The sequence below is a fragment of the Mus caroli genome, unplaced genomic scaffold, assembly GCF_978045245.1.
Source record: "Mus caroli unplaced genomic scaffold, Mus_caroli_1 scaffold_15, whole genome shotgun sequence".
Classification (NCBI taxonomy): Eukaryota; Metazoa; Chordata; class Mammalia; order Rodentia; family Muridae; genus Mus; species Mus caroli.
The window spans coordinates 50,856,800-50,881,625 of NW_028227270.1; the positions used below are offsets into that span (position 1 = coordinate 50,856,800).

General features: G+C 46.8%; 1 protein-coding gene across 6 annotated transcripts in view; it reads left to right on the forward strand.

Annotated features, from left to right (window-relative positions):
- The window catches only part of Ice1 (interactor of little elongation complex ELL subunit 1), a 55,332-nt gene that overhangs the window by 18,866 nt on the left and 11,640 nt on the right, over positions 1-24,826 (forward strand). For 5 of the 6 annotated variants that reach the window (XR_015045401.1, XR_015045402.1, XM_085830969.1 and 2 more), the window contains exons 7-17: positions 1,913-1,950; positions 3,643-3,725; positions 3,955-3,994; positions 4,079-4,135; positions 8,658-8,744; positions 10,119-10,519; positions 12,417-17,090; positions 18,029-18,197; positions 20,039-20,211; positions 22,985-23,175; positions 24,373-24,479. Coding sequence is in view for 4 of the 6 variants with exons in the window: in XM_085830969.1 (XP_085687095.1) it covers positions 1,913-1,950; positions 3,643-3,725; positions 3,955-3,994; positions 4,079-4,135; positions 8,658-8,744; positions 10,119-10,519; positions 12,417-17,090; positions 18,029-18,197; positions 20,039-20,211; positions 22,985-23,175; positions 24,373-24,479 (6,020 nt within the window). In the remaining 2 variants the exon portion in view is untranslated. The remainder of the gene's footprint in view (positions 1-1,912; positions 1,951-3,642; positions 3,726-3,954; positions 3,995-4,078; positions 4,136-8,657; positions 8,745-10,118; positions 10,520-12,416; positions 17,091-18,028; positions 18,198-20,038; positions 20,212-22,984; positions 23,176-24,372; positions 24,480-24,826) is intronic. The other variant, XM_021180576.3, reaches the window with a different exon arrangement.

The window sequence follows — 24,826 nt, forward strand, 5'->3', positions numbered from 1 at the left end:
GCTTATAATTAATTAGCTATGCAAAGTTGGACTAATCTCAGCAAGTTCCCACCACTGACTCAGAGGAGTCAGGACTGTTGTGACTAAAGTCACCTGGTGCTGCAGGGGTGCTCAGAGCTATCAAACCACCTGTGCCTGTGTGTCCTGAAACACAGTCCTGGATCTCCCATCTTTGTGTCAGTCCTCTCCTCTCCAGGCGTCACCTGTGGAATCTCACTGGCAAGGGCACTTGTTACCATTAGTGAAGTGGGCTATTAGAAGCATCGTGCTAATTACACTCAGGTTTGGTAGGTCAGCCACATTCTCCGAGCACAAGTGTGTTGATACTGTCTTAAGCCTCCTATCTTCTTTATCTCAGAAATCCATCTTAGACCAAGGGAAGCTTCCACCTGCTGCTTCCCTTGCTCACTTGCATGCTTCTGAAAAATGCCCTGTTGTGGGGCATTGGGCTATACACAGACAGTCTGGTTTCCAGTTGAGGCTAGATGTTGAACCCCAGGACCCGGTGGTGATAATTCACCTACAGGACGGAAGGAGTACTCTCATGTCTCCTGGAACCCTGGCTCCTATTGAAGTTACCGCCTCCTCAGCCCCCCACAAGAGAAGCATGGTTAGTAGTCATGTAGGCTCTTGCGCGCGTCCGACTCGACCAGCAAGAACGACACGGCACACAAGTAGGATCCTTCTGCAGCCAAGCTTTAATGCATCTTGAGAGGGAGAGCATAAGCTTACACACGGATGCGAAGACTCTGAGGAACCCAGCCCTGTGCCTTATATAGAATTTTTGTCCCGCCTCTGACGTGGCGCATCCTCACAGGGCCATTTCCAAACGGACCAGATAACGTACTTAACGGATGTATGTCCTCGCGGACAGGGACTATCCAGAGACATGTGCAGTAAGCCTTTTTACTTGTTCAAACACCCAGCTCATGTGCCATCTTGTAATGGTGAATGTGGGAGCGGCTTTCCACAGTAGGCAATGTCCCAAGCTTCTGACCTTCAGGCTAGACTCCTCCCCTAGCAACAGTAAAGATAACAGCATACCATAAGAAGGGCTGCTTGACCCCACCTCATTCTCTTACTCCCCTTACACTCTTCTTACTTTCTCCTCTCGTTCTCTCTCTTCTCTCTCTCCTCGCTCTCTCTCTCTTACTCTAGCTTTTTTTCCCTCTCTCCTTTTCCCCCTTCTCTCCTCTTGGCCATGGCCTGCCCCCCCCCTTCTACCTTCTCTCTTTCCCCTTGCCTTTCTATAATAAAGCTCTAAAACCATAGACTGTCTCTGTTCATCTAGGCCCACTGCGCTTACTCTGGCCTGCATGGGAACCTCTCCCTAAGCCCACTCTCCCATAACTCTGGGGCTACAGGGTGTCGCTCTGTGGCCCCGGGTTGGGGGCTGACCCTTGTCCACCCCCTGTCGAGTGGGGTCAGTGGCTTAGATGCCCACCCAGGGCCGAGTGGAAAGTGTCCGGCAGCCCTCCCGTGTCTGCCTGTCCAGAGCATAGGAGGAACTCTGGCCGGACGTGGGCTATCCTCCCTTCCCCTGCCCCCCTTTAGTTCCCACACCCAGTGGGTTAGGTGCTGGGTAACCCAGGGAGATCATTTGGACACAGCTCAGAGATGACATGTACTGTCCTGAAGGAAAAGGAAGTCTCCCATGTGTTTATGGCAAAGACTCAATAGGCCTATTTTGTGTTCTCAAACAGAAGTCAGATTTTTAAAAACCCCGTCTTAGAAATACTACACATTAAATGGTGCAGTGTTCTTTCTCAGGCTCATTCTACCATAAGATGCTGGTAGTTTAGTGTGTTACTAGTTGTGAGCAACATCTCTTATATAAGTCTCACTAATTAGAATGATATGTGTGGTGCACTCAATATCTTTTGCCATCTAACTAACAAGGTTTTATTCTTAGGAAGAAGAAACTAGAAGCTAAGGTGAAGAAGCTGGAAGGTACGTGCGGCTGTTGTTCTCTGGCCAGCTGAGTCACATTGTTACACAGACTTGTGCTACAGTGTGCAACTATGAAGTGTCAGTGCATGTGCTAGGAAGGGATGTGTGCTGCTCTCCTCTGTAGTCACCTCAGTGTGTGGAGATGAGAACTGGGTACACTGGTTAATCATCTTCCCTTCCCTGTCACCGCTTGCTGCTGGAAACAGGCAGCATGGAAGGAAACACAGTGACTCAGTGTTAGGTCTCTCTCTGTTTCAACTGAAGTTGGTAGTTTCTAGAAAAGGGTGTCCCTCTGTGATTTGTCCTAGTCAAGATTTCCAGTCATATGATAAACACCATTTTGGGGAGGAGAGAGTTTATTTGGTTTGTATATCACAATCTATTGTGGGAAGTCAAGGCTGGAACTCAAACAAGACAGGAACCTGGAGGCAGGAGCTGATGCAAAGACTATGGAGTGATGCTGTTTCCTGGTTTGTTCCTTGTAGCTTGCTCAGCCTGCTGATAGGAAACCAGGGCCTGCAACTCAGGGATGTAACCACCCACAATGGACTGAGACCTCCCACATCAATCACTAATTAAGAAAATGCCATACAGGCTTGCCTGCACACTGATCTTATAGGGGGCATTTCCTCAATTGAAGCTCCCTCTACTCACATGACTGGAGACTGGGCTGAGTTGATGTCAGGGCTGCTGCACATAGATGGCTCTAGCACACACAGAGGATTCTGGGAAGAGTCCCACTTGTATTTAGTGCTTCTTGTTTCTGAGTAGGCAGAAGGCAAAAGGGCCACCCTGGGCTCTGTTCTGTCCTTCCAGCTTAACTGTGTTTTCCGCGGCCAGCTCAGATTGGACTGTCTGGGTTGTCTGTAGTCACTCATAGGTAGTCTCAGATACAGGCATCATCTGTGCTGTCACTCTCTGGCCAACATGGTCCCAGGTGTCTGCCACCTCCATTGACTCCCAGCATCACGGTGGTTGGCTTCTGCTTCAGAATGAGGGTTTCCTGGAAGGAGTTCAGATTTAGTTGCAAAAGGCCATTTAGAGCAAGAGTGACTGAGTATTTCTTGTCCTCGTCCTCAGTGTAGACTCAACTGCAGACGGTTGGAACATCCATCCTGTGAACACTGACAAGCGCTAAGTGCATGAGTGCTCAGCCTTGTCCTCCCTTGTCTGTGCAGATGACTGGTGTGCCTGAGAGGATGCATGCAACTTAGAGACCAGACCTTCAGTGAAATTAAATGTGGCCTTTGTTTTTCATGTAACAAAAGTAATTTTCCCTACAAGTGTCAAGGACTGTCAAACCTAGGGAGAAGAGAACTGTTCCAGTGTCTTGTATGACACTGCTATCCTTGGCATTGCTGCATGTGTATCTCTGTGATGTTGGTTCTGGTGAGATTCTTACCGGTATGTGCACTGTTTGGTGCTTTTGAACCGAAGAGGAAATGAATTAGAGTGATCGGTCACAATCTAAACCTCTGTATGCTGTCCGTGAGCAGCCAGTGTTGTGTGCAAGGATTTGGGATTGCTGTGCCTGGTGTGGAAGGGACCCTTACAGCCTTCGTCAGTCCGTGGTTTGATGAATAAGCACTCGCTGTGTGTGACATGGAGAGAAGAAGCTTGTGCTGGGTTGCGTTTGATGGGAGGTCACTAACCCACCCCTCTTTCCGTTGCTTTGCTATACCTGTTCAACAGAGGCTGCTGTCAAGCAAACTCAGGACTTCAAGCAACTGAGAAGTGAAAAGAAAATACTTGAAAAGGAGTTTAAGAAGACACAGGTACTGGGTAAAATGATGCACACACTTTACATCCCTGACGGGGCTTCTGTAGACACAGGTGCTCGGTAAAAGATGCACACACTTCACAGCTATGACTCAGGACTTCCGTGGCATCCAAACTGTGACTACAGTCATTGTTATCTTGCCCCTGCCTGACCTTTGCCCCCTGGTGCCTGCACAATGTCTGTACAGCATAAGCACTCTTGGTTTTTCTCTCCCTCCTGCACAGGAAAGGCTTGATGAATTTTCCAAACAGAAAAATGAGAAGGGTGAGTATTTGGTTAATGCTTATGTGGAGGGCCAGTTTGTGTGTGCAGTGTTCATTTTAAATCCTTTTCCATATATGTTTTCAGAGTTGAGACACATCGGGACACAGATCTCAAGCGACTCGCACGGAAGCATAGATAAGAGTGAGTGTGCTGACAGTTGTGCTCCCTTTGGTGTTGCTTATTGTGCTTGGCTGGCTCATGTGCCAGAGTTTCTGTGAAAATACGGCTTTGTAGATACTTTGTTATTTTGGATGGTTAGATTTGTTACATATACAGGCTTGCTTATACATGTGTATAAAGCCAACTATTTTCTTATAAAATATATGAAAGAAAGACTCAACAAAGACATTGACTGTGAAAAGTATTTATATAAATCTCACTTTATTTCAGCAAGTACAGATAGGTTTCTGCCTAGATTATAGCCTACCAGATTAATTTATTAAGTTCCCTGGGTACTGAGCAGTGTTAAGTGAGGCAGAACTGGCCATAGCTCTGCAGTGTGTTTTCTGGGGACAATAAATAAAACAAGGAGGCCATATCTGAGTGGTCAAGTACTGCTGCTTACAGAGCTCAGTTAGGGTAGATGCAGCAGGCACAGGCAGGACACAGACACTGCATCAGCACTTGGAATATCCAGGGGTGAGCAGTTTGGATCATTTTGAATCTGAAATCACCCTGGCTAATGATACACTGTCTCCAAAAACAGGAGTAGCTTTCCTGGACACTTTCGATTGGTGGTTCCCAACCTGTGGGTCATGATCTATAGGGCTCAAATGACTCTTTCACAGGGGTCAGAGGTCACCTAAAACCACTGAAAAACACAGCTATTTACACTATGACTTGTAACAGCAAAAGTATAGTTATGAAGTAACAACTAAAATAATTGTCTGGCTTCAGGTCACCACAATATGAGAGGCTGTATTAAAGGGTCACAGCATTAGGAATGTTGAGAACCCTACTGTCAAGGTTTAGCATCTATAGAAGAAAGTGAAGCAGAAGATGGAAAGCTGATCATGGTAGCAGAGAAGAACAGTTTCAGAGGTTGCTCTTCCAGGTCTGAGAGCCAGAGCATCAATGTTGTACGCATAACTGATTAAAGAGGAGCCTGCCAGGTATAGAAACCGTGCTAGAGTTTTGTTCAGGAACTCCCCAGGTGTAGTTTATAGTGTGAGCTGTGAATGAGAACTGTTAGAGGTGAAATAAGTAATGACTGGTTTGAGGGCTCTGCTTTCCCTGCCCTCCCAATAAGATGCTTATACACACTGTTTAAATTCTCGTAAGTAAGCCCACTCCCTAGCCTTCCATAGGACCTGAAAGGAGGACCTGCAGTGGTTGACAGACAGTAGATTCAGAGTGTAGGCACGGAAGGAGACTTTGTCTGCCGTTAGTTTGCCTAAACCCTTCACTAAAACTTGGAAAAGTTCAAGTGGCATGGAAAGCCCTCCAATTGTAGAAGACTAAAGAACCAGTATTAGCACATGAGTAAGAGATGCTCAGACCGTTAGCGTCCTTCAGCATGCTCGGGGACATGCCCATGGGCCACTGCAATGCTCAGACCTGTTAGCGTCCTTCAGCATGCTCGGGGACATGCCCATGGGCCACTGCAATGCTCAGACCTGTTAGTGTCCTTCAGCATGCTCGGGGACATGCCCATGGGCCACTGCAATGCTCAGACTGTTAGCATCCTTCAGCAAGCTCGGGGACATGCCCATGAGCTGCTGCAATACTCAGGCCTGTTAGCGTCCTTCAGCATGCTTGGGGACATGCCCATGGGCCACTTCATCACAGGAGGTGGAGGGACCTGATAAAGTGTTGGCTAGCCTAGTAGTAGATTCCTGAGCTGGGAGATGAAGTGTGGGTCCTCTGAGGATGGACTGTAAAGGAACAGCACCAAACACGCTGAATGCCATGGTCTCAGCATTCACCTGCTCCAGGGCTTCAAAGGGGTGAGTAGAGCCAGGAGGGCTGATCTGTGAGGAGGAAAAGGAAAATCCCTAGTCAGAAGCACAGGTAGTGAATGTTTTTTGACACCACAGGGGCAGAGAGCAGCTTTAACAGGCTAATAGAGTGCATGCCTGCCTCAGATCAAATAAGGCAGAAATTGTTAAGTACCTGAAGCTGACTTAAGATAGGCTCACAGTGTCTGTATGAGAGCAGTAAGGCCGACTGAGCAAGTCCAGGCTTCAGGACAATTCTGTGTGGAATAAGGGGTTCAGGATGCTGAGGTCTGGTAAGAAAACATTCTATACCCAAGCACATGGAACTATGCCAAGCAAGCCTCCAGGGTTTCCTGAGGAAGTTGCCCTCTTCATGGGGGGAACTTCTGTGTGTGTGTTCGAAAGAAGGGGTTGTAGAAGGCTAAAGAAGCAACTGCCAGAACAACCATTTATAAGGACTGTAAACCACATACCGAGTTCTTTAGAAACTTCATAAAGGTTTGGCTAGTACAGCAATCATGTAAATGTGATGTTGATAAAAATCCTCTCCTCCCTTAAGTCAATAAAACAGGAAAACATGGCAGTTACAATGATTAGACCTTTGGAACTGATGCTGGGTGGTGGTCCTGGAAACAACAACCCACTGTAAATGTGATTAAGAATAGGAAAGCCCGTGCTTGTGCCTGTGCAGCCTCTGCTCATGGCAGCTTCCATTCCCAGTGTCGTCCTCAGGCGTGGAGAGCAGATGACAGGCCAAAGAATGTTACAAGTCTCACTTGGAAATGGGATTAGAGCAGACAGAGTGTGCTGCTGTTGTGTCCAGTATCATGCAAACCTCCAGTGTGCTTTGTTGACCTGTCTGAAGATAAACAGAGTAAGAGACCTCCCCTTTCAAATAGCAGTTGAGCCATCAGGTGTCAATACGCAGCATCCATAGGAGAAGAAGGGTAGATCATAAAAGTGTCAGGCATTCGTAAACGTAGTGTTGCTTCAGCTCAGCAGGTATTGAACAGTGTAGCTTGCTTTCTCAAGAGGAGTGGCTGCCCGAGCAGTTACGCTTCTGTAAAGGAAGAGCTGAGCAGGTTCACTCTAGCCACACTCTGGCATCCTCATCAGACTAAAGAAGATGCTCTTGGTACACAGGGACAGTGGAGTGGGACAGTCCTATAAGCATGCTATTCAGAGATTAAGCAGGTGCCCACTCACAACTCAGTCAGAAAGCCGCACTGAGGATTTCTCTCTGCTTGTTGGGAAGGCCAGCGTTAAGGTCAGTTCTGAGGGCACGTGTGCTCCTTGGCTTTGTAACTGTTCTCCAGGAGGATGAAAAAGTAACTTGTTTTCTTTGTTTTTAGGGTTCCTTGTTGGCTGCTTTGGGTATATGGTACTAAGCAGGGACCGTGGTCAGGTCATTTAAGCACAGGGGATTACAGTATTTGGAAGCAGGCTCTGGGGTAGGTTAAATTATAATTCAGATAAGCTTCTCAGCTAGCCACAGGGGTCTGGAGCCTCCAGTGGTAACTATGTCAGCCATGCTTGTCTTGGTATCCCCATCTGTGGACTTCATTTTGGGGGTGACAGTTTAGTATCCTAATATGAGTATACTGTATTAAACCAGTGGCGGATTTCCTGGAGATTTTAACTCGAAAGGTTGATCTATTCAATTTTCTCTTGACCTGGGTTAGTGATTTTACCCATTTCATAAAGCTTAGGCTTAAGGACCTTCTAGAGATCTGTGCTTTGGCCTCAGAATCCTTTCATGTTGAAATGTAATTGGCATGGGTTAGTGCTTACTCCATGCTTCACCTCGGGCTCTTTGTGTTTACATTTTCGTGGATAGATTTGCCTTGATGGCTATTTTTGAAATTTGTGTATTTAATGAGTTACAGAGATTTTATCCCTGATATTATACTGTTCTTATGGTTTTTATCAGGCCTCTATTACTTATGTCTCCCCTGGGTCTTTCAACTTGGGTCAGTGGTTCTGTAGCAGTTTGAGAGTCCAGAGATTTTTGGTATTTAAGTCCCAGCAGTTTCCCATCCTGTTAAAGCCTGTCTTCTTCTGTGAAGTCTTGTGCTGTGGGCGCCCTCTGCAGGCTTTTCTGCATATTGCTTCCATCCCTTCCCGTCATGTCCATGGACTGTGTACCATCCATCAGTCCTCTGGGTGGTTGCTTCATGGTTATCTGGTGCCTGTGCTGATGGACTCAGTTAACTGAGGGATGCTTTGCTACTGTTGTATCCATCTCAGCACTGTGGAACAAAGGCACAGGCTAACTTGCTGTAATAGAGAGAAACTGTAACGCCTTTAATAACAAATGGGCTGGGGCTTCTGAGTCCATCCCTAGAACAGTGGTTCTCAACCTGTGGGTCATGACCCTTTGGCAATTGACCCTTCCACAGGGGTTGCCTAAGACCATCAGAAAACAGATCTTACATTAGAAAATTAGTTATGAAGTAGCAACAAAAATCATTTTATGATTGGGGGTCACCACAACATGAAGAGCTGTATATTGAAGGGTCACAGCATTGGAAAGATTGAGAACCACTGCTCTAGAAGAAAGAAAAAGAGCAAACAAGCCTGTGTCGAGTCTTGGGGTTGTAGCAGAAGCCTTGCCTGACTTTGATGAGAGCGCAGTGGTCGCAGTGAGGTTTGGGTGCTGCTTCCTGCTGGAGAAGAAGTCTCCAGGCACAGCACTGGGCCTAATATCTCTGCTTTGCTGTTGACAGGGAAGGTGAAAGTTCTCCTGAAAGAGCTGTGGCTCTGTGTGAACACTGCGCACAGACTCTCCGGGGAGGGCGGCAGACGGATCCCAGGTGAGAGACCCCACAGACGCTCCTGAGGCAAGAGTGCGACAGCATCTGCTACAGGTGTCTGGTATCTCCGCCTCCAGTGTGTAGCGGAGAGTGGGCACTTGGAAATGTATGAAGGAGTGCGACTCTAAACCCCAGCAGGTCACTGTCAGCCTTTGGTAGCAGCTCTCCTCAGAGCACTTGGAGGGGAAACTAAGGCACGCTTGGCAGGTGTCTGTGGAAGACCAAGTACTCTTCCTGTCCTACACAGTAGCTTCTTTTAAGTTATTCTTATTTTCACATAAGAATGACTCCATCTGAACTTTCCCCAATCCTGCTAACCAACTGTGGGGCTCATGGAAATGGCCCATTTCACCTACACTAGATCTAGTCTGAGACTCCATTTCTGCTCAGGACACTGTGCTGGGGACTAGGAACAGAATGCATGGCACACTGTGATTCATTGAGGATCACATCTGTAGTCGATCTCCTTTGCTTCCAGTTGGCCCAGGGAAGGTTTGTGGGTTTTTTTGGGGTTTTGTTTCTCTAATTTCTTCTGCATTTAGTTCCAGGAATTCTTGCTTAAGGAAGGCTGCCCCTCTCCTGTCCACTGCTGACTCTGGTCTGTTTCATGTCAGGGTAGCTCTCCTGCTTCCCAGTGCACTACAGTCCCGTACTCCCCTCTCCTCTGCTCACTCTGCTGCTGCTTCTGTCTCACCAGTGCATTGCAAGTTAATATTTACTAGTCGCTGCCCCAGAGCAGCTCCTGTGTGCCTCAGACATACTTGTCCTGCCGAGGCACTTCTCTGTTCCAGTCTCACCTCTGAAGAGGTCTTGCTCCTATGTCAAATACCTGGTGACTGCAGTGACCACGTGGTATCCATCTTTCTAGGCTAAATCATCATCATCAACTGAAGTTCATGACACTCAAAGACCCCACCCCCCACCCCAAAATTGTATAGTTGCCTGTTTGTCACACCATGCTAGCAGTGTTTGAGGGAGGGAGCACGTGACAAAGATCTCTATCCACAAACTGAGTCAGAGAGTTTTCTCTTTCTGAACAGTCATCTGAAATCAACCAATATCAAACCTACCCGTAGGCTTTCTATAAAAGGTACATTAGGCCGTTGTTGAAGGGAAAGCATCTCCCAGTGTGTTTAGGCAGTGGGGCCTCTGTCCTGCTGCTGTGCTGTGAGTTAGCCCTGGTACCTCAATGGACCACTCCATCCACAACCCTGTCCCAGTCTATGATAACTTTAGAAGTTGGTTGGTGACCTTTTTGAAGCCATCTACTCATTTCAAGTTAATTGTGTTAGTAATGTGACCTGTTATCAGGATGTAATTTGTGCGTTTCCTTGGCATTATTAAATATGCAATGCCTGCTTCTCTCCGGTTCAGAAAAACCTGCCAAAGGAAGCAGTGCAGCCCGAGCCTCTGAGCAAGATGAGCTGCTCCCAGTGCAAGGCAGCCCTGCCAGGGCCGCAGACATGCGTTCTTTCTTCTCCAAGCTCTCCATGGAGATGGAGGGTGACTTTTCTTCCTCGGAGAGTGCTGAAGAAGAGCTGCCCAGTGGGGCAAGCCCCAGCACTGAGCATGCTTTTTGTGAGGAGAGGCATTCTGAAGTCTCAGGGCAGAGGCCTGATGATGGGAACAGGACCAACGTCTATGACCACGAACACTTTTTTGATGATGATCTTCAAGCTGCAATCGACTTCTTCAAACTTCCCCCTCCTCTTCTGTCTCCAGTGCCCTCACCCCCTCCGATGGCATCAGGCTCTTTACCTTCTTCCCTGGCACCTGTGAGTTGACTTTCTGAATTTTAATTCCATTTTGATGTGTTTGTCCTTTGTCCAGGGTATTTTAAAGGTATTAGGGTACTCAGGAAAACTGTTCATTTTAGCCAGTTTTACTATGAAGTAACAAGGAAAGAAAAAGCTGTGCCAGGATCCTTTGGATCAATATATGCATTGTGATTTTCTTCCCTTTGCTTTAGAGCTGCATTCTATTTGTCTTTAATTATAGTTCTTATGTACAAAGATGGCATTTATTTATATTGCTAGTGCATAGCATGAGATAAACATGGAGAGGATGAAACATACTCTTGCAAACATGGGATGTTTCCAGAGTCAGAAAACTCTCCATGTCTAACATTGCTGACCCTCCACCCAGGAGCATTTCAGCCTTGGGTATATCTTCAAACGTTTACATACTATTTGCTCCCCTGAGGAGACTTGGCCTGCACTTCTATTCCAGACACCTAGTCAGGTACTGTGGGTACAACGGTGATGGAGGTTATAGAGCTGGGCTGGTGTGTGAAAGTAGACCCCAGCATAGAGCTCCTCTGCTTAGAGAGAGTTCTGCTAGCCTGCAGGTCACACTCTGCCTCAGACTACAGAGCTGAGAGGCTGGTGGAAAGAGAGGAGCCCTTGAAAGAAAGCTGCGAGGAGCGAGTGGTTTCAGGAGAGACGCCGCTCTATATCAGTGTTCAACCCAAGGCTGACATGGCTTGGGGGAACTTTTGTGGGCTATTTCTGGAAGGGCCATGCGAGTCTTCTAGGGAACTCAACGGTGTGATTAGGGAGGTGGGAAATCCTTAGCTCTGAAGGCGAGGGCTGTGACGGATTTTCATAAGAAAGTTCTGTTGAGTCACAGTATGAATAGGAAAGGACCAACAGTTCAGAAGGAGGAGGGATGCTGCTCAGGACTAGGTCCTAATACCTGGGTACAGGTGGTGGCATTGGGGCCCGAGGCTGGTCCAGTTTAAAAAAATGACTTAGGGAATGGTACTTGATAGCATTTTTACTGTGGTCTTTAGGGGAAATAGACTCAAAGTAGTTGCAAAATAGCTAATGTGAAATGAGTGGCAGAGCCCCACTTGGAGTTCTATGAATACCCATCGATTTTCATACTGATTTCTTACCTATGCTTTGTCTCATCTAAAATAAGACATGATACCTACACATGATACCTACCATGGGGATGAGCAGGGTATAGACACTTAAACTCTGTGGCTGTGTAAAGCAGAGCCATGTAGCTGTGGCGGCATTCAGTAAGAATAAGGAAAAGGTGGGGATCCAGTCAGCATCCTTGGCCACTACCAGAGAAAGACAGGTAGGGGAATATGGGGGAGCACTGAGAGAGCTGTCCTGACTTCAGTCATTGGTGATTGGGGGGTTTTACATGTGGACAATTAGGTTCCAGCCTTGAGCTCACCCTTCCCATATGCATATGAAGGATAGGGTTTGATGACCTAAGAGAGAGGCAGTTAACCCAGATGCGAGCCACTAGTTGAGCATGTGGGAGGGGTTTTGGAGCAGAGGTGACTTGCCACTGTCTGGAGAAGTATTTCTGGATCTATGCAGTCCTCAGAATAATAACATGGCTCAGGGGCTGGCCTTGGCATGAGTCTCACAAGGAGAGGAACCAGAGGGCGATGGAGCCAGAAGCCAGCAAACCTCAGTGTACAGTTTCCTCTTTCACAGAGCCCAGGACTAGGAACACACGAGAGCTGAAAGGACAGACCCAGCCTGGGTGCTCTGTAGCCTGGGACTGGGAGGGCCTTGGTTATAGGACCTGGCTTCTTAAGAATTGGTAGAGCAAGCACCACCCCAGAGCCTCACACACCTCACAGGTGTGGTGTTGAGTAAATGTGCTTAGTTGTGCTGACAGTGACTGTGTGCTTTGTGTGACTTTAAGGAATCCTTCTTTGGAGAGTTCACGGATTCCAGCGATAGTGACTCTGTCCCACCGAGAGAATCTATGGAATCAGCTCTGGAAGATTACACAGCGGAGTCACGGGGCTATTTTGACTTGCTTGAAAAAATTAAAAGGAGTGATACATACGTGAAAAAGCCTGGGTCACTGGAAGCCACCCAGGCTGTAAACAATCTGACACCTCTTGGATTTGTTACTGGAAGAACAGCACTGGGAGAACCCTCAGCCACAGCTTCTCTAGCTCAGGGAAGGCACTGGACTGAATCATCTGAATTCGTGAGGGACAGAGGAGACTCTGTAGAAGAGGCAGAAAGAATGGTGGAGGCCAGGGAGGTGGATAAGTCTGTGCAAGTTGGAAAAGGGCTGCTGAAGCATAACAGAAAACTGTGGCTAGAGATGGCATCCAGAGGCCCAGCACGAAAGAAGGAAGCTGGAGCTGGGGAGTCAGAGATTTGTTTTTCTTCCCTTGGCAAGAGGACCTTCAGTGAACTCATAGAATCTGAAGGAAAGACCCTGTCGTCAAAAGCTTTGTGCCCATCCCAGTCAGAATTTTCTAAACGGACACTCACTGACGGATTTGCTTCCAAGTCATACTGTGTGACTGGTTCTGGCCATTTTCAGAGAAGGGAAAGAGATGTGCAGGAGTCCACTCCCCAGTCAGGCATATGTGCAGCTGCAGTAGGGCGTGGCCATTCAGCTAGGCTTCCCTCTTCTTCCTCTGCTACCTCGGTACCAGTGTCGGTTTGCAGTAACCACCAGACTTCATGGCTAGGGTGTGTCAGTGTAGGCACTCCCGCAGAAGGAGCCTGCACAGAACAAAAGTCCCCAACTAGAACTTTAAACACATTTCTTCTGCAGTCTGAGCCAACAGCATGTTTCCCAAAAGAAAATGACCCAGAAAACAGCATGTCTACTTTGAGTCCAAAGTCAAAATTAGGAACATCTACCTTTAGTGACTGGAAAAGCAGGGGCCTGGAATCTTTCAGCACTTTAAAAAGCACAGCAAAGGGACACTCGCTTCCCCAGTCAGTATTTCAGAAGCCAACAGGAGGTGGACAGTGTAAAGGCCGAGGGTCAGGCGCTACACTCATACTGCCTAAGTCAGACTGGACCTCACTGGCACGTTCGCAGGCTGGCTTCACCAGAAGGAGCCCTGGCTCTGCTGACAGTACCTCATGGCACCGCAGTGATGTCCTAAGGCGAGGTAGTGGGGGTAGCCCCAGAGCTTCCTCAGAGTACCAGCAAAGGAACAGGCTCCAGCTAGAGAAAGCTACACCGGCCTCACAGAACAGCAGCCTAACAGCTATGTGTGGACCTTCTGGAGAAAGTACCATCCCTCCAGAATCTAATGCAGCTGCTGCTTTGCTGCCAAACCAAGTGTCAGTCATAACAAAGCAGGCAAGACCAAGGAGCATGCTGGGTAGCAGCCTGGAACCCTGGCAGCCACATGGGAACACACTGAGCCCTGCTGTAAATGGTGGCAAGGAGACAGGTCTTATGCCATCAGTATCAGCCTGTGTTGGAGATGGAGACCCCATAGCACAGGTCCCAGAGCAGATAGCTGATAAAGAAATCCCTTCTCCAGAAGTGTCTGTGTCTTGGCGAAACCCCATTTGTGATTCTCCAAGTGGCTCCATGCTTGCAGAGAACTTTAGTTGCTCCACAGATCGTAAATTACCGTTCTCCTCTGAAGACAACATCTTCCAGTGTGCTATGAATGAACACTTGCAGCAGAAGCCCAGGAAGTCTCCCCAAACCACACAGTCAGGTGCCAGTAGGCTGGAGGCTGGGGAGCTGCTTCCGTCTGGGGTGACATCAGGAGTCTTCCCTGCTGAACAGATGCCCCATGGACCTCATCACCAGGCAGACACTGAAGCCCCTGTAGTTGCCAGAGAGTCTCATAGTGCTCCACAGAATGCCAGTGCACCTCCCATAGTGCCCAGCAGGGGTCCTCTCAGAGCTCCTGTACCCACAGTCCCTGTTTGCCCTTCAAGCCTCAGCCGTGCAGAAGAGGAGACACAAGGGACCTCCCAAAGTAGTCTTCCTGGGGCTTCCTACTGCTACACAGGTATCAGAGAGCTGGGAGCGGAAGACACCGAAGTAGAGGACGAAGCTGTTAGTTGCAGTGAGGGAGAGCATGAGGCTGAAGCTGTGATGGGGCACAGACAACAGGAGGCAGCAGAAGACTCACAGAGACCTTTGGGAGACCCAGAGGCTGGGGTGGGTGAGGCAGGACACCCCGCAGATGTAGGTGATCTGACCTCCGCACTTCAAGAATGTAACTTAAGCACCCTTCTTTACATAGACAAGCTTTCTACATCAGAGGTGGTTATGGTTCTTGAAAGCTGTCAGTTAAGAGATTATAGTTCAAGGGCCTCTGCTTCAGAATGTTCTAGCAAAGGAAGCTTGAGTGAAGAAATGAACAAAGAGTTAAGGCAAAGTGAAATCTCCAGAAAGAAGTCTGGGAAGAGGTTCTGTGAAGAAAAGCTACTTAAAGCCTCGGGAGAGTGGGCTGAGTCAGAGGGAGATGACTGTTGTGATAGGACATCATGCCAGCATGCTCAATGTCCCCTGGAAGTGCCATCTGACGTTCTCACCAAGACCGGGGAAGAACTCGATACAAACCCTGTGGACTGTGGTGGGAAGGATACTGAGCAGGCATTGCTTGTAAGTACGTATCACAGCCAAGTAGCCGAAGATCTGACAGAAGATGCTCTGCCTGAGGAAACGTCCAGCCCCATGCCCCACACTGCTGAGTTGCCTGACCCATCAGCTGTGGATGGTGGGGACAGCTCCCCGCTCAGTAGCAGGTCTGACCCTGAGCACATTCAGAGCAGCTATGAGGAGGAGCCCAATTCTGGGGAGTGCCTCAGCATTGAGGAAGAGGGCCTAGCAGAACCTGGGGAGCTGGTGACCCTGAGTTCTGACTCTTCAACCCCACCAAGGTTAGAGCAGAGTTCTGATTGTGTGGCAGAGACGGCGTTTCGGTACCAGATCTCTGCAGTGACCTCCGAGGTTATAAGTGTACTTATAAATAAGGATCAAGACCTTGTGATTGAAAAGGGAGACAACTGGACTATCATCAGTGGTGTGGCCATCTCCCCTGGCATGGAACAAGTAGTTCTATGTGACACTCTTGGGGATGCTGCTCCCTCCCAGGATCAGGGAGGCCTAGATGACGGTTCTATGGAGAAGTCCCCCGAAGCCAGCCCTTCTGGCCCTCTACCTCAAGAGCCTCCATGTGGTGGTGATCTCTCTGGTGCCCAGGAGGATATTTCCAGCAATGGTCAGAGTGCCAACTTTGATAAGAGTCGTCTTCGGAACAGACCCGTTAAACCTAGCATCTGGATCCGTTCTCAGATATATGACCAGACACTTGAGACCGAGAAAGTTGCATCTGATCACACATATTATAACTGGAAATTAGAGCCACTTGGTAAAAATAAGCCTCGATCAAAAATTTCCAACAAAGATCAAGCAAGCAAGCTAGCTAAGACACTAGTACTCAACAGAGGGGAAGTGCATCTGAATGAAGTCCCTCAGCCAGCCTCAGGGGAAGGAACAAATATAAAAATGCCAAGAAGCCAAGCTCAGCCCATCATGGCAGGTACAGATATGTCCACCCCCACCAACTGTTCCCCTGACACTCTGAGCAAGATCCGGCAAGAAGTGGGGCCACCGTTGCCTCCCTTGCTCCCCCCACTAATAGCCACACCTCCAAGGTCATCACAGACACTGTCTCCTCTGGTACCAAACTCTGGTCCGTCCTCAAGGTCCTCACCTGCTGGCCATGTTTCCCCCCTGTGTGAAGTTCCATGGCCTGAGGAACTCCAGCAGGCCTCCCCGCTGGATCCCTCTCCGTCCCCATCCACAGCAGCAGCTACTGGAAGGATAGTGTCCTCTCCGTTGCAGTTCTGTGCTGCTACACCAAAGCATGCACTTCCTGTGCCTGGCCGACTCCCATCCTGCGCACCAGGCCATGCGGCTGTGAGCGGGCCGCAGCAGGAGAATTCCGTAAAAATCCTTGACACCATGTACCCAGAGTTATCTGCCAGAGCGCGGACCCTCAGCCTCCTCAAAGGGAACATGCAGCTCTCCCGAGGCTCCACTGTGGATGGAAAGGTGTTACCAGGGCGGGTCAGTGCTCTCCTAGGACTCAAAGCTATAACCTCAACATCAACTGCATTTGTCCTAACGGGGGGCAGCTCTGGTGCTGACAGTAGCCAAGGTAAGTCACAAGACTCGGGTGTTCAGCAGGATGCAGGTGGGAAAAGAACACTAGCAGTATCCATGCTGAGGAGTGCTAAAAGACTGCGCCTGGACAAGTCCCCAGAACCAGACACCAGGGAGGTCACTGGGGAAGGAGTCCCCGAGGACCCCCAAGGAGGAAGCCCACTGGCTGAAGTCATGCCAGCCGAGGAAGAGCAAGCTGATGTCCCAGTCTGCAGTGCAGCTTCACTTCTGCGTGTAAACCCAAGGGAGATGGCAGAGTCATATAACATAGCCATAACTCGGGCTCTGAGGAAGATTGCCGAGTCCTCGTTCGACCTGCTACCTGTCATTCGTAGTCATGTGTATGTGGGAAATATCTCCAAAAAGCCTGTCATGAGAGATCAAGAGAAAGAAGTTGTTTATGAATTTAGCACAACAAACAAGGTAGGTGGCAACCTTTCTTTCTCTCTCTGGATGTGTTAAGCATGAGTGTCTAGCAGGGACTGGCTAGTGCAGATGACACTGAAGATTAGACCCCTCTCAGAATTGAAGCCTGTGTATTTCTAACCTGCATCTGTAGATTAGAAATGCAGAAAGACAGTGGAGGCTTGATGCACAGCACTATGAGGAAACTGTCAGAACAAATTTGCACATTTCCAGGAGGTGCTGCTGGCATTTAAAGTTTAAAGTACACTTCCTTCAGCTTGCCACATTTCCAGTACATGGTAGCCTTTCATTTTTTGAGTAATGGTTCATTCAGTGTCTGGTCATTGTACAGACTAGCTGTGTAGCTCCTGAGGACTCTGGCTGTGTGTGCTAGGCATCACTCAGCTCCTTGCCACGTAACTGCAGTGCCTGCCAACTCCCCCTTCTGTGTCCAGTGCTACATCCAGGATGTCCTTGTGGAGTGACTGTCCTGGATTGCTGCCTCTCAGAAAGCCTAAGAGACTGAAGTGTCTTTGAGACACTGAATAGCTGTCATATTTTCAATGATACAATTCTCTTTCAGGGAAAGGGAAATAACACCTAATTTGGACAATAGAATAAATAAAAATGGAGATACAATTAGCCTGAGCTTAACGTATGTACGCAGGTATTTGCACACGTCGATTCTTAGAAAGAACAATAGAGAATTTATCTGAATGGTGACCATGTCCTAATAGGCAAGTAGGTGGATTTGCAGACTTGCTGTGGTATCTATAGTTTGATCTCAAGAGGTTAGTCATAGGGAGTTCTCTCCCCTCTGCTAGCATGCTAGGCAAGTTGTTACCGTTACTGTGACCCACCTTCTGGTGCTGTAAAAACTTGATTTGTCTGATAAATACCAATTTAAGATTGGTTCTTGTATCACTAATAATTGTTTTGTCTTTTTCCCAATCTAGCATTTAGGAGAATACTTACTTCGCTCTATTCTCTCAGAGCTAAAGATTCAGAAGACGTCTCTGGACCACAGTTACATCCATGCACTGTGCAGAGTGTATGTGGGCATTTGCCGGCAACTTGGAGACTTGGAAAGAGCTCGCTTGTTCTGTTACAGCCTTCTGAAGGAAGGTGTGTGTGTGCTGAGGATGCAGCACTGCTGTGTGAGCACCCACTGCTGCAGGCCCACCGTACACTTGCTTCTCTCTCGTTCAGCTGGTTGAATATAAAGTCTCATGAGTTTGAAGCTAGCATAGTCTTGGAGATCCTGTCTTAAAAACAAGTTTTGAACTATCATAAAGATTAAGTAACTACATAGCCATACTAGTTTTCAACATACTTTACTTAGACTTACTGACATGGGCGCATGTACTTGGGTTTGTATAGATTGTTTAGACTTACATTGGCACAAGCATTTGTATAGATTGTTTCTTCTTGCCCACTGTGTATTTTCTCTATTCCTGTGTTGCACACTGTGGGGATCCTTGTACGGTGGCTGTCCATATTGCTGTGCCTTTGGCTAAATGGCAGTGACTGTGAAGTGGACGTTGTCCCTCACTGATGAGGAGGAGGTAGAGGAGCAGGGCGGTCAAGTCATGAGTATTCATAAACAGGGACAGACAGGAACGCAGCACAGTGCTGCATCAGGGCATCTGTATCAGTCAGCCACACTGCTGCTGCTTACTGATCTGCTCAGTATCCCATCATGGGGTGCATGCTGTGTGACCATGAAAGGGCTGGAGACTGGTAATGTAGGAGCACAAAGCCAGGCAGCAGGGGAGCGTGATTCAGCCACATCTGCTGCATTTCTTGTTGTAGCTCAGTCATGAACTTACTCAGACTGCATGCCTTTTCTTAGAGGGCTTCATAGATGTCCTTAATCATTTCCTGTCTCACAGTCTCCTGTTGACTTTGTGCCATGCGCCGTGTGGGGCATGTAGAAGTGCCACGGCAGGAAGCAGGCATCAGAACAGGTATACACAGCAATAGTGCATGAAGCTTGAACTCTGACCTGCACACCCTGTTAATCACAGTAAGAGTGTAACAGAGTTCTAAACGGGTATGCGTTCAGTGCAGATAGGACAAAGGTTTAGAACACAGTAACTTGGCAAACAATAACTTAGTGAGTGCCTCATCCCCAGAGGGAGAACCCCAAATCTGTTTGCTGTCACTACAAATCTAGTAGATATGATGGTTTTAGTGTAATCTAGGTATCATGTACTCTCTCCTTCTTGGACATAGTCAACCTAACTTCTGAGATGTATCCTTGGTGCTCTCTGCATGTGGAGTCTGATGGGAATTTCTCAGTTTGTAATGTGTCTTAATATTATAAACAAAAACAGTTTTCCAGTGCAGTTGCTGTGAGGGTTTGTCCTGTCTTAGCGCTCCCACATGCCCACTCCTAGGTCTGATCCACATTCCTTACCTGACACATAGAACTTCCAAGTCCTGCCTCAGACTATCCAAATAACCCACTTGTAAAAGTATAGTTCAGCTACTTAACAAGTGGTAATGTCTCTATAGAAATGAATTGAATTGTCTTGTCATAATGTGTAGCAAATGGGAAAATTCCGAGCCTGAAGAAATTTAGAAGCAAGATGTTTTAACTTCCTAATCTTTGATGGATCCCTTTGATACCACCTGTTCATTCTGTGTTTTCTACCTTTATACAAAGTTTAAAATCTAACACTGTGCCAAGCCAGACATGGTAGCTCACTCTTACAATCTCAGGATTTGGGAGATTGAGGCAGGAGGTCGAGACTACAGAATGAGACCTGTCTCAAAACAAAAGACAAATTAAAAAGGGACTAAAGATGGAGGGAAAACAGGTTGTGAAACATTGAAGATCAGAGCCCTGTTGGCTGCCCACTCGTGCCTTGTAGGCCCCTGTGAAGTAAAATCGCTGCCTCATCTTAGATCAGTTGCCTCGGTGGGACAGACGTAAAGGCTCTTTTCATCCCTCTTTCTTACAGACTTTCCAGAATCTGAGAAGTTGACTCTGTTCATTGCCAACATGTGGCGTGAAGTATTTCTCTCCCAGTCAGCCATTAGTGAAGCGATGCAGCTGGTTGCCAGGCAGCGCGCCAGAGGAGAAGTTCTGAACTGCTTGAGAGCTTTCCTGAGCTGGGAAAAGGTGCACTTTTGGGTTTGTTTGTTTGTTTGTTTGTTTGTTTCTTTTCTGCTGTACTTGTAGGATGAGCATAGGTGTTATTATGCAGCTTTGTGTTGTATTTCCTTTTGTCTTAGTTCTTCAACATTTCTAAAAAGTGATATGTATTTATTTGCTTGCTTATTATTTATTATGCTGTGCCTATACATGCATATGTGCTCACTGAACGTGTGGACATCAGAGAACAACCATTGGGTCTGTTCTCTCCTCCCACCCATGGTTCTGGAAATCAAACTCAGTTCATCAGACTTAGTGGCAAGAACCTTTCCCTACTGACCCATCTCACCAGCTTGTTCTTAGGCATTGTAGAGCTATACTTCACAGCACGTCATATTATCTTAAGTTTATGCATTTTATTCATTGAGTATTCACGACATCCCAGGAAGTATTGCAGACCTCCAAAATGTATGATGTTCATCTGATAACACTAATTTATGACCGATGAAATCTGTTGCTCTGTAATCCACAGAGAAAGGGATTGTAAATTCATTGATTTTGCAAAAGGTCCTTAGGTGAGAAGTTGTTCGGTTTGTTCTTTTTACTTTTATCTTTTACTGTATTTTTTCTTTAATCAATGGTTTATTAAAATATTATTCAGATTGACACTTGCTTGGTCATAGATTTCACCTAATAAGAATCTAGTTGACATTAGTAAACCATGAAAGTAGATGCTGAAGTTGCTGTGGAGTTTACATTTATCTTGTTCTTTTCTGGTTTTTATGAGCATGTAATCCTCAAATGTTTTAGAAAATGCTTATAGTTTATGTGGCTTATATACACATAAACTGTGTTTACCATTGTGATCTCCTTTTAAAGTATTCTTTAAGATAATCTGTATTTGACTTTGAGAAGGAAAGGAACACACGTTTGTAATCACCTCCTTAGATATAGCCCTGGTTGGGCCTGGGGCCCCACACCTTTAATCCCAGCGCTTGGAGGCAGAGGCAGGTGAATCTAAGTTCAACGACAGCCTGGTCCACATTAGCAGTCCCAAGACAGCCACATTACATAGAGAAACCTTGTCTCAAACAAACAAAATCCATGTGCATGTGACACAGCTTGGGAGATGGTGTCCTGGACTCTACTCAGTCGTTTCCTTTGCCTGTCTGTGATAGTGGAAATTGGCACACCACTTGCTGGGCCTACAGTGTCTTTAGCTTTATCCCAACTGCCCTGACCCTGAGGTAGCATCCCTTAATACAAAATGCTTCGGGCTGGAAGTTTGAGATTCAGAGTTGGGTTGCCTTTTGGTCTTTGGTTTGTTTGTTTTTTCTTCCCCCAAGTTTGAAATATGTGTGTGGACTTTAATATCAAATGCTCCTGATGTGGAACTGTAATGCTCTGAGTCTTGTTCCATTCATAAATTGGGTAATAGGTAAAAAGTAGGCAGTCCATTGCCCATTGATTAGTGTCATGCTAGAGCACATACAATAGATTGTATCTCCTAAACAAGCAGACTTTATAAACTCCATTTAGTTATCAATGTTTTAAGTGATGATAAATAGTGCATACCTCAGAAGCACTTCAAACTGCACCTTCAGATGTAACAAGTAGAGTCTTCTTGAGCTCTTAACCTCAGTGCAGTCTCTCTCCTACACATTTAATTCATCATGCTGATCGAGGATACTTACAGTTCAGTAACCTCAGCCTAGACTGGGAATCCCAGTGTCTTGCAAAACCAGTATTCCTGCAGACTCTCGCACGCTCAGTCCCTTCCCAAGGAGCCGCTCGATGTGTTTGAATTTGTTTCTGCATCTTCTCAGCTTACAAAGTTACTGACTTCTCCACGAAGATGTACTCGTTTGTGGGAACCTGAGAATCTGTCAGTAGCTTATGCAGACTTCCAAGTTCAGGCTTTCTTCTGTTGCTCTGAGCCTGTGTTTGCTCTAGGACTTTCCTGCAGTGCTGATGGGATGTTGAGTAACTCAGCCTTGTGGGAGTTGCACACAATCCTCTGCAGCCCTGCCTTGGGTCTTTCTCAAGGGAAAGGAGCTTTTCATCCAAAAAGAAAGAAAGAAAGAGAGAGAGAGAGAGAGAGAGAGAGAGAGAGAGAGAGAGAGAGAGAGAGAAAGAGAAAGAGAGAGAGAGAAAGAAAGAGAAAGAAAGAAAGAAAGAAAAGAAAAAAGAAAAGAAAAGAAAGCAGCCCTGCCTTGGGTCTTTCTCAAGGGAAAGGAGCTTTTCATCCAAAAAGAAAGAGAAAGAAAGAAAGAAAGAAAGAAAGAAAGAAAGAAAGAAAGAAAGAAAGAAAGAAAGAAAGACAGGCCTATATGAATGTTCCTAGAAGCAGAACTAGGTACAGTCTAGTGTGTACTCTGTCGAGGTGAGCTGCCCATCAGTCAGTGTGTCCATGTGACTTACTGCTTGGCAGGGAAGAGAAGTGCCTAAACCACTGGCATAGATGGGAACACAAAGCCTGGAATGTTCTCAAAAGTGAAGGAAGCTGGGAATTATTCTCTGGCAGATTGATCAACATTTGCAGAAGGCAGAATTTATAGAATTTTAAGGGTTATTCTATTGTTATATTGTAACTACATTTTATAACCTTAATCCCTGGTTCCTTGTACCAAATGCAGTTTGTGCTTCTATCTAGATTGCAGCTCTGCTCTTTCTCTGGTGCTGATTGTGGCTCCAATACTTTTGTTTCTACAGTTTCTAGTTCAAACTCAGGCTCTAGTTCAAAGTTACTCATAGGGTAAATGGCAGTCCAGATGTTACTTTTTAAAAATGTGGTTTTTTTTTTCTTTTCTAGAATGCTCCTATAGATGTTGGAATCGTAGTTTCTAAGCTGCTTTTGACCATACAGCTGTGCCCCAAAACAGAATTTCAGTCAAGTGAGGAGTTTGGCGAAGACCTAAGTGCAAACATATGGGAATACATATTTGCCATTGATCTCCTCTGCTGCCACCAGAGGTGGATCTGGACGCATGACAACATCATAAGGTGAGTAAGTTTGCTGCTCTAGGGAAGGTGGTTAAGGGAAGGTAACCTGCTAACACTAGAGTGTGGACTGACTAGTCCTTCTATCTTACCAAGGAGTTTGAAGTACAAATAACTTCATTTTTGTAAGAGCTAACAAAAGTACCCTGAAAATGTCCAAGTCGCTATTAAAGGCTTCAGCTCTGTTTTTCTGCATGCTGCTGACTGCTTTTCATGGCCCTGTTGATGTCTTCCCAATAGAATAATGGGAGCATGAGGGCCTTCTGTTCCCGTCTGTCCTCTGACACAAGGCAGCTCAGCAAGTCCAAGCTAACCAAGTGCTGCACTTGTCACCTTCATGCACTGGCAAGTCAGACCCAGAGGGACAGATGTGTGCAGATTACCTACCATTGAGCTGCTCTGCATTGGAGAGGGTGGAGCCTGTTGTTGCAGACAGCCATTGGATTTAATTAGTTAAGCTTTCTCTGCTTCTCTGTGCTTCTGCCACCTACCATACACCATCCCATAAGAGAGTGGAGAAAACTGACCCTTGGATAAAGAAATTACTTTTGAACTCTGGCTGAGAAAGCCTGGTTTAAGACGAGATATGATATTAAACCACTTACCACATGGCTGGTGACTTGTGTCTTTGAAATGCTTGAAGGTTCCTGTGAGAGTCAAGCTATTTGTGCGTGAGAGTCTTGTCCTTCCTACTTTCCTGATTCCAGGAATGACAGACACCTGGATCTCACACTTGAGACCTGAGACTAGGTGCATTTCTAGAATGAGGTCTGTGTCAAGGTGCTTGTCTGTGAGGAGCTCCTTGCACATAGACATGGAGAAGCATGCCCCTCTGAGTGAGTCCTGCATAAGGAAATGACAGAGCTTCTATCTAGTGCCTCATCTGCATGGATGCAGGATTTGAGTGGATTTCCCCTGTGAGCTCAGGGAGACAGGGCTACTCTTTCTCAGTGGCAGGAGGGGCTAGAGCTGGCACCTGTCAGAGTGCTTTGCCAGGATCCTTTCAGTGGTAGTGAAAGTACTATTCTTTCACCATGTCATCTACATCTGTAAACAGAAGGGGCTGAGGGAGCTGGAAAGCAAAGCCAGATTATAGGAGCAGTGCAGACGCACGCACCTCATACTGTCTGCATGGGGGTGGGCACACACTAGTACTGTCTGCATGGGGATGGACATGTATCTTGTCATGCTATTTTCTAGTAAGGAGCTATGGCCTGTGATGGATAAGTGGATCAAATACAGAAAAGGACATTCGAACATCGCGTACACCCCTGATGTCATTGTCGCGTCTGTGCTGAGACTGATTGGTAAGTCTGCGTGACAGCACCAACCCTACTTTTCCCGTTCTGCTTTCTTACCTCAGTACTCTGGCTGTTTGTGGCATTCTAGGTGTGGTGTTGACACATACACAGACAGGTTCACAAGTTATTCAGTGTCTAGAATGTCATTGTGGGCCAGTGAGATAAGTGGGCAGAGGCACTAGCCGCTAAAGAGGGTTCTGATTAATCCCCAGGAGCCACAAATTGAATATCTTCCTATAAGTTATTTTCTTCAAAAAGCTGATTTCTTCAAAGGGCCGTTTGGGTTTCACTGAACTCAAAGGCAATAATACTGTGGAGACAATGTTGGCATTTGAGTATATGCTATATGAATA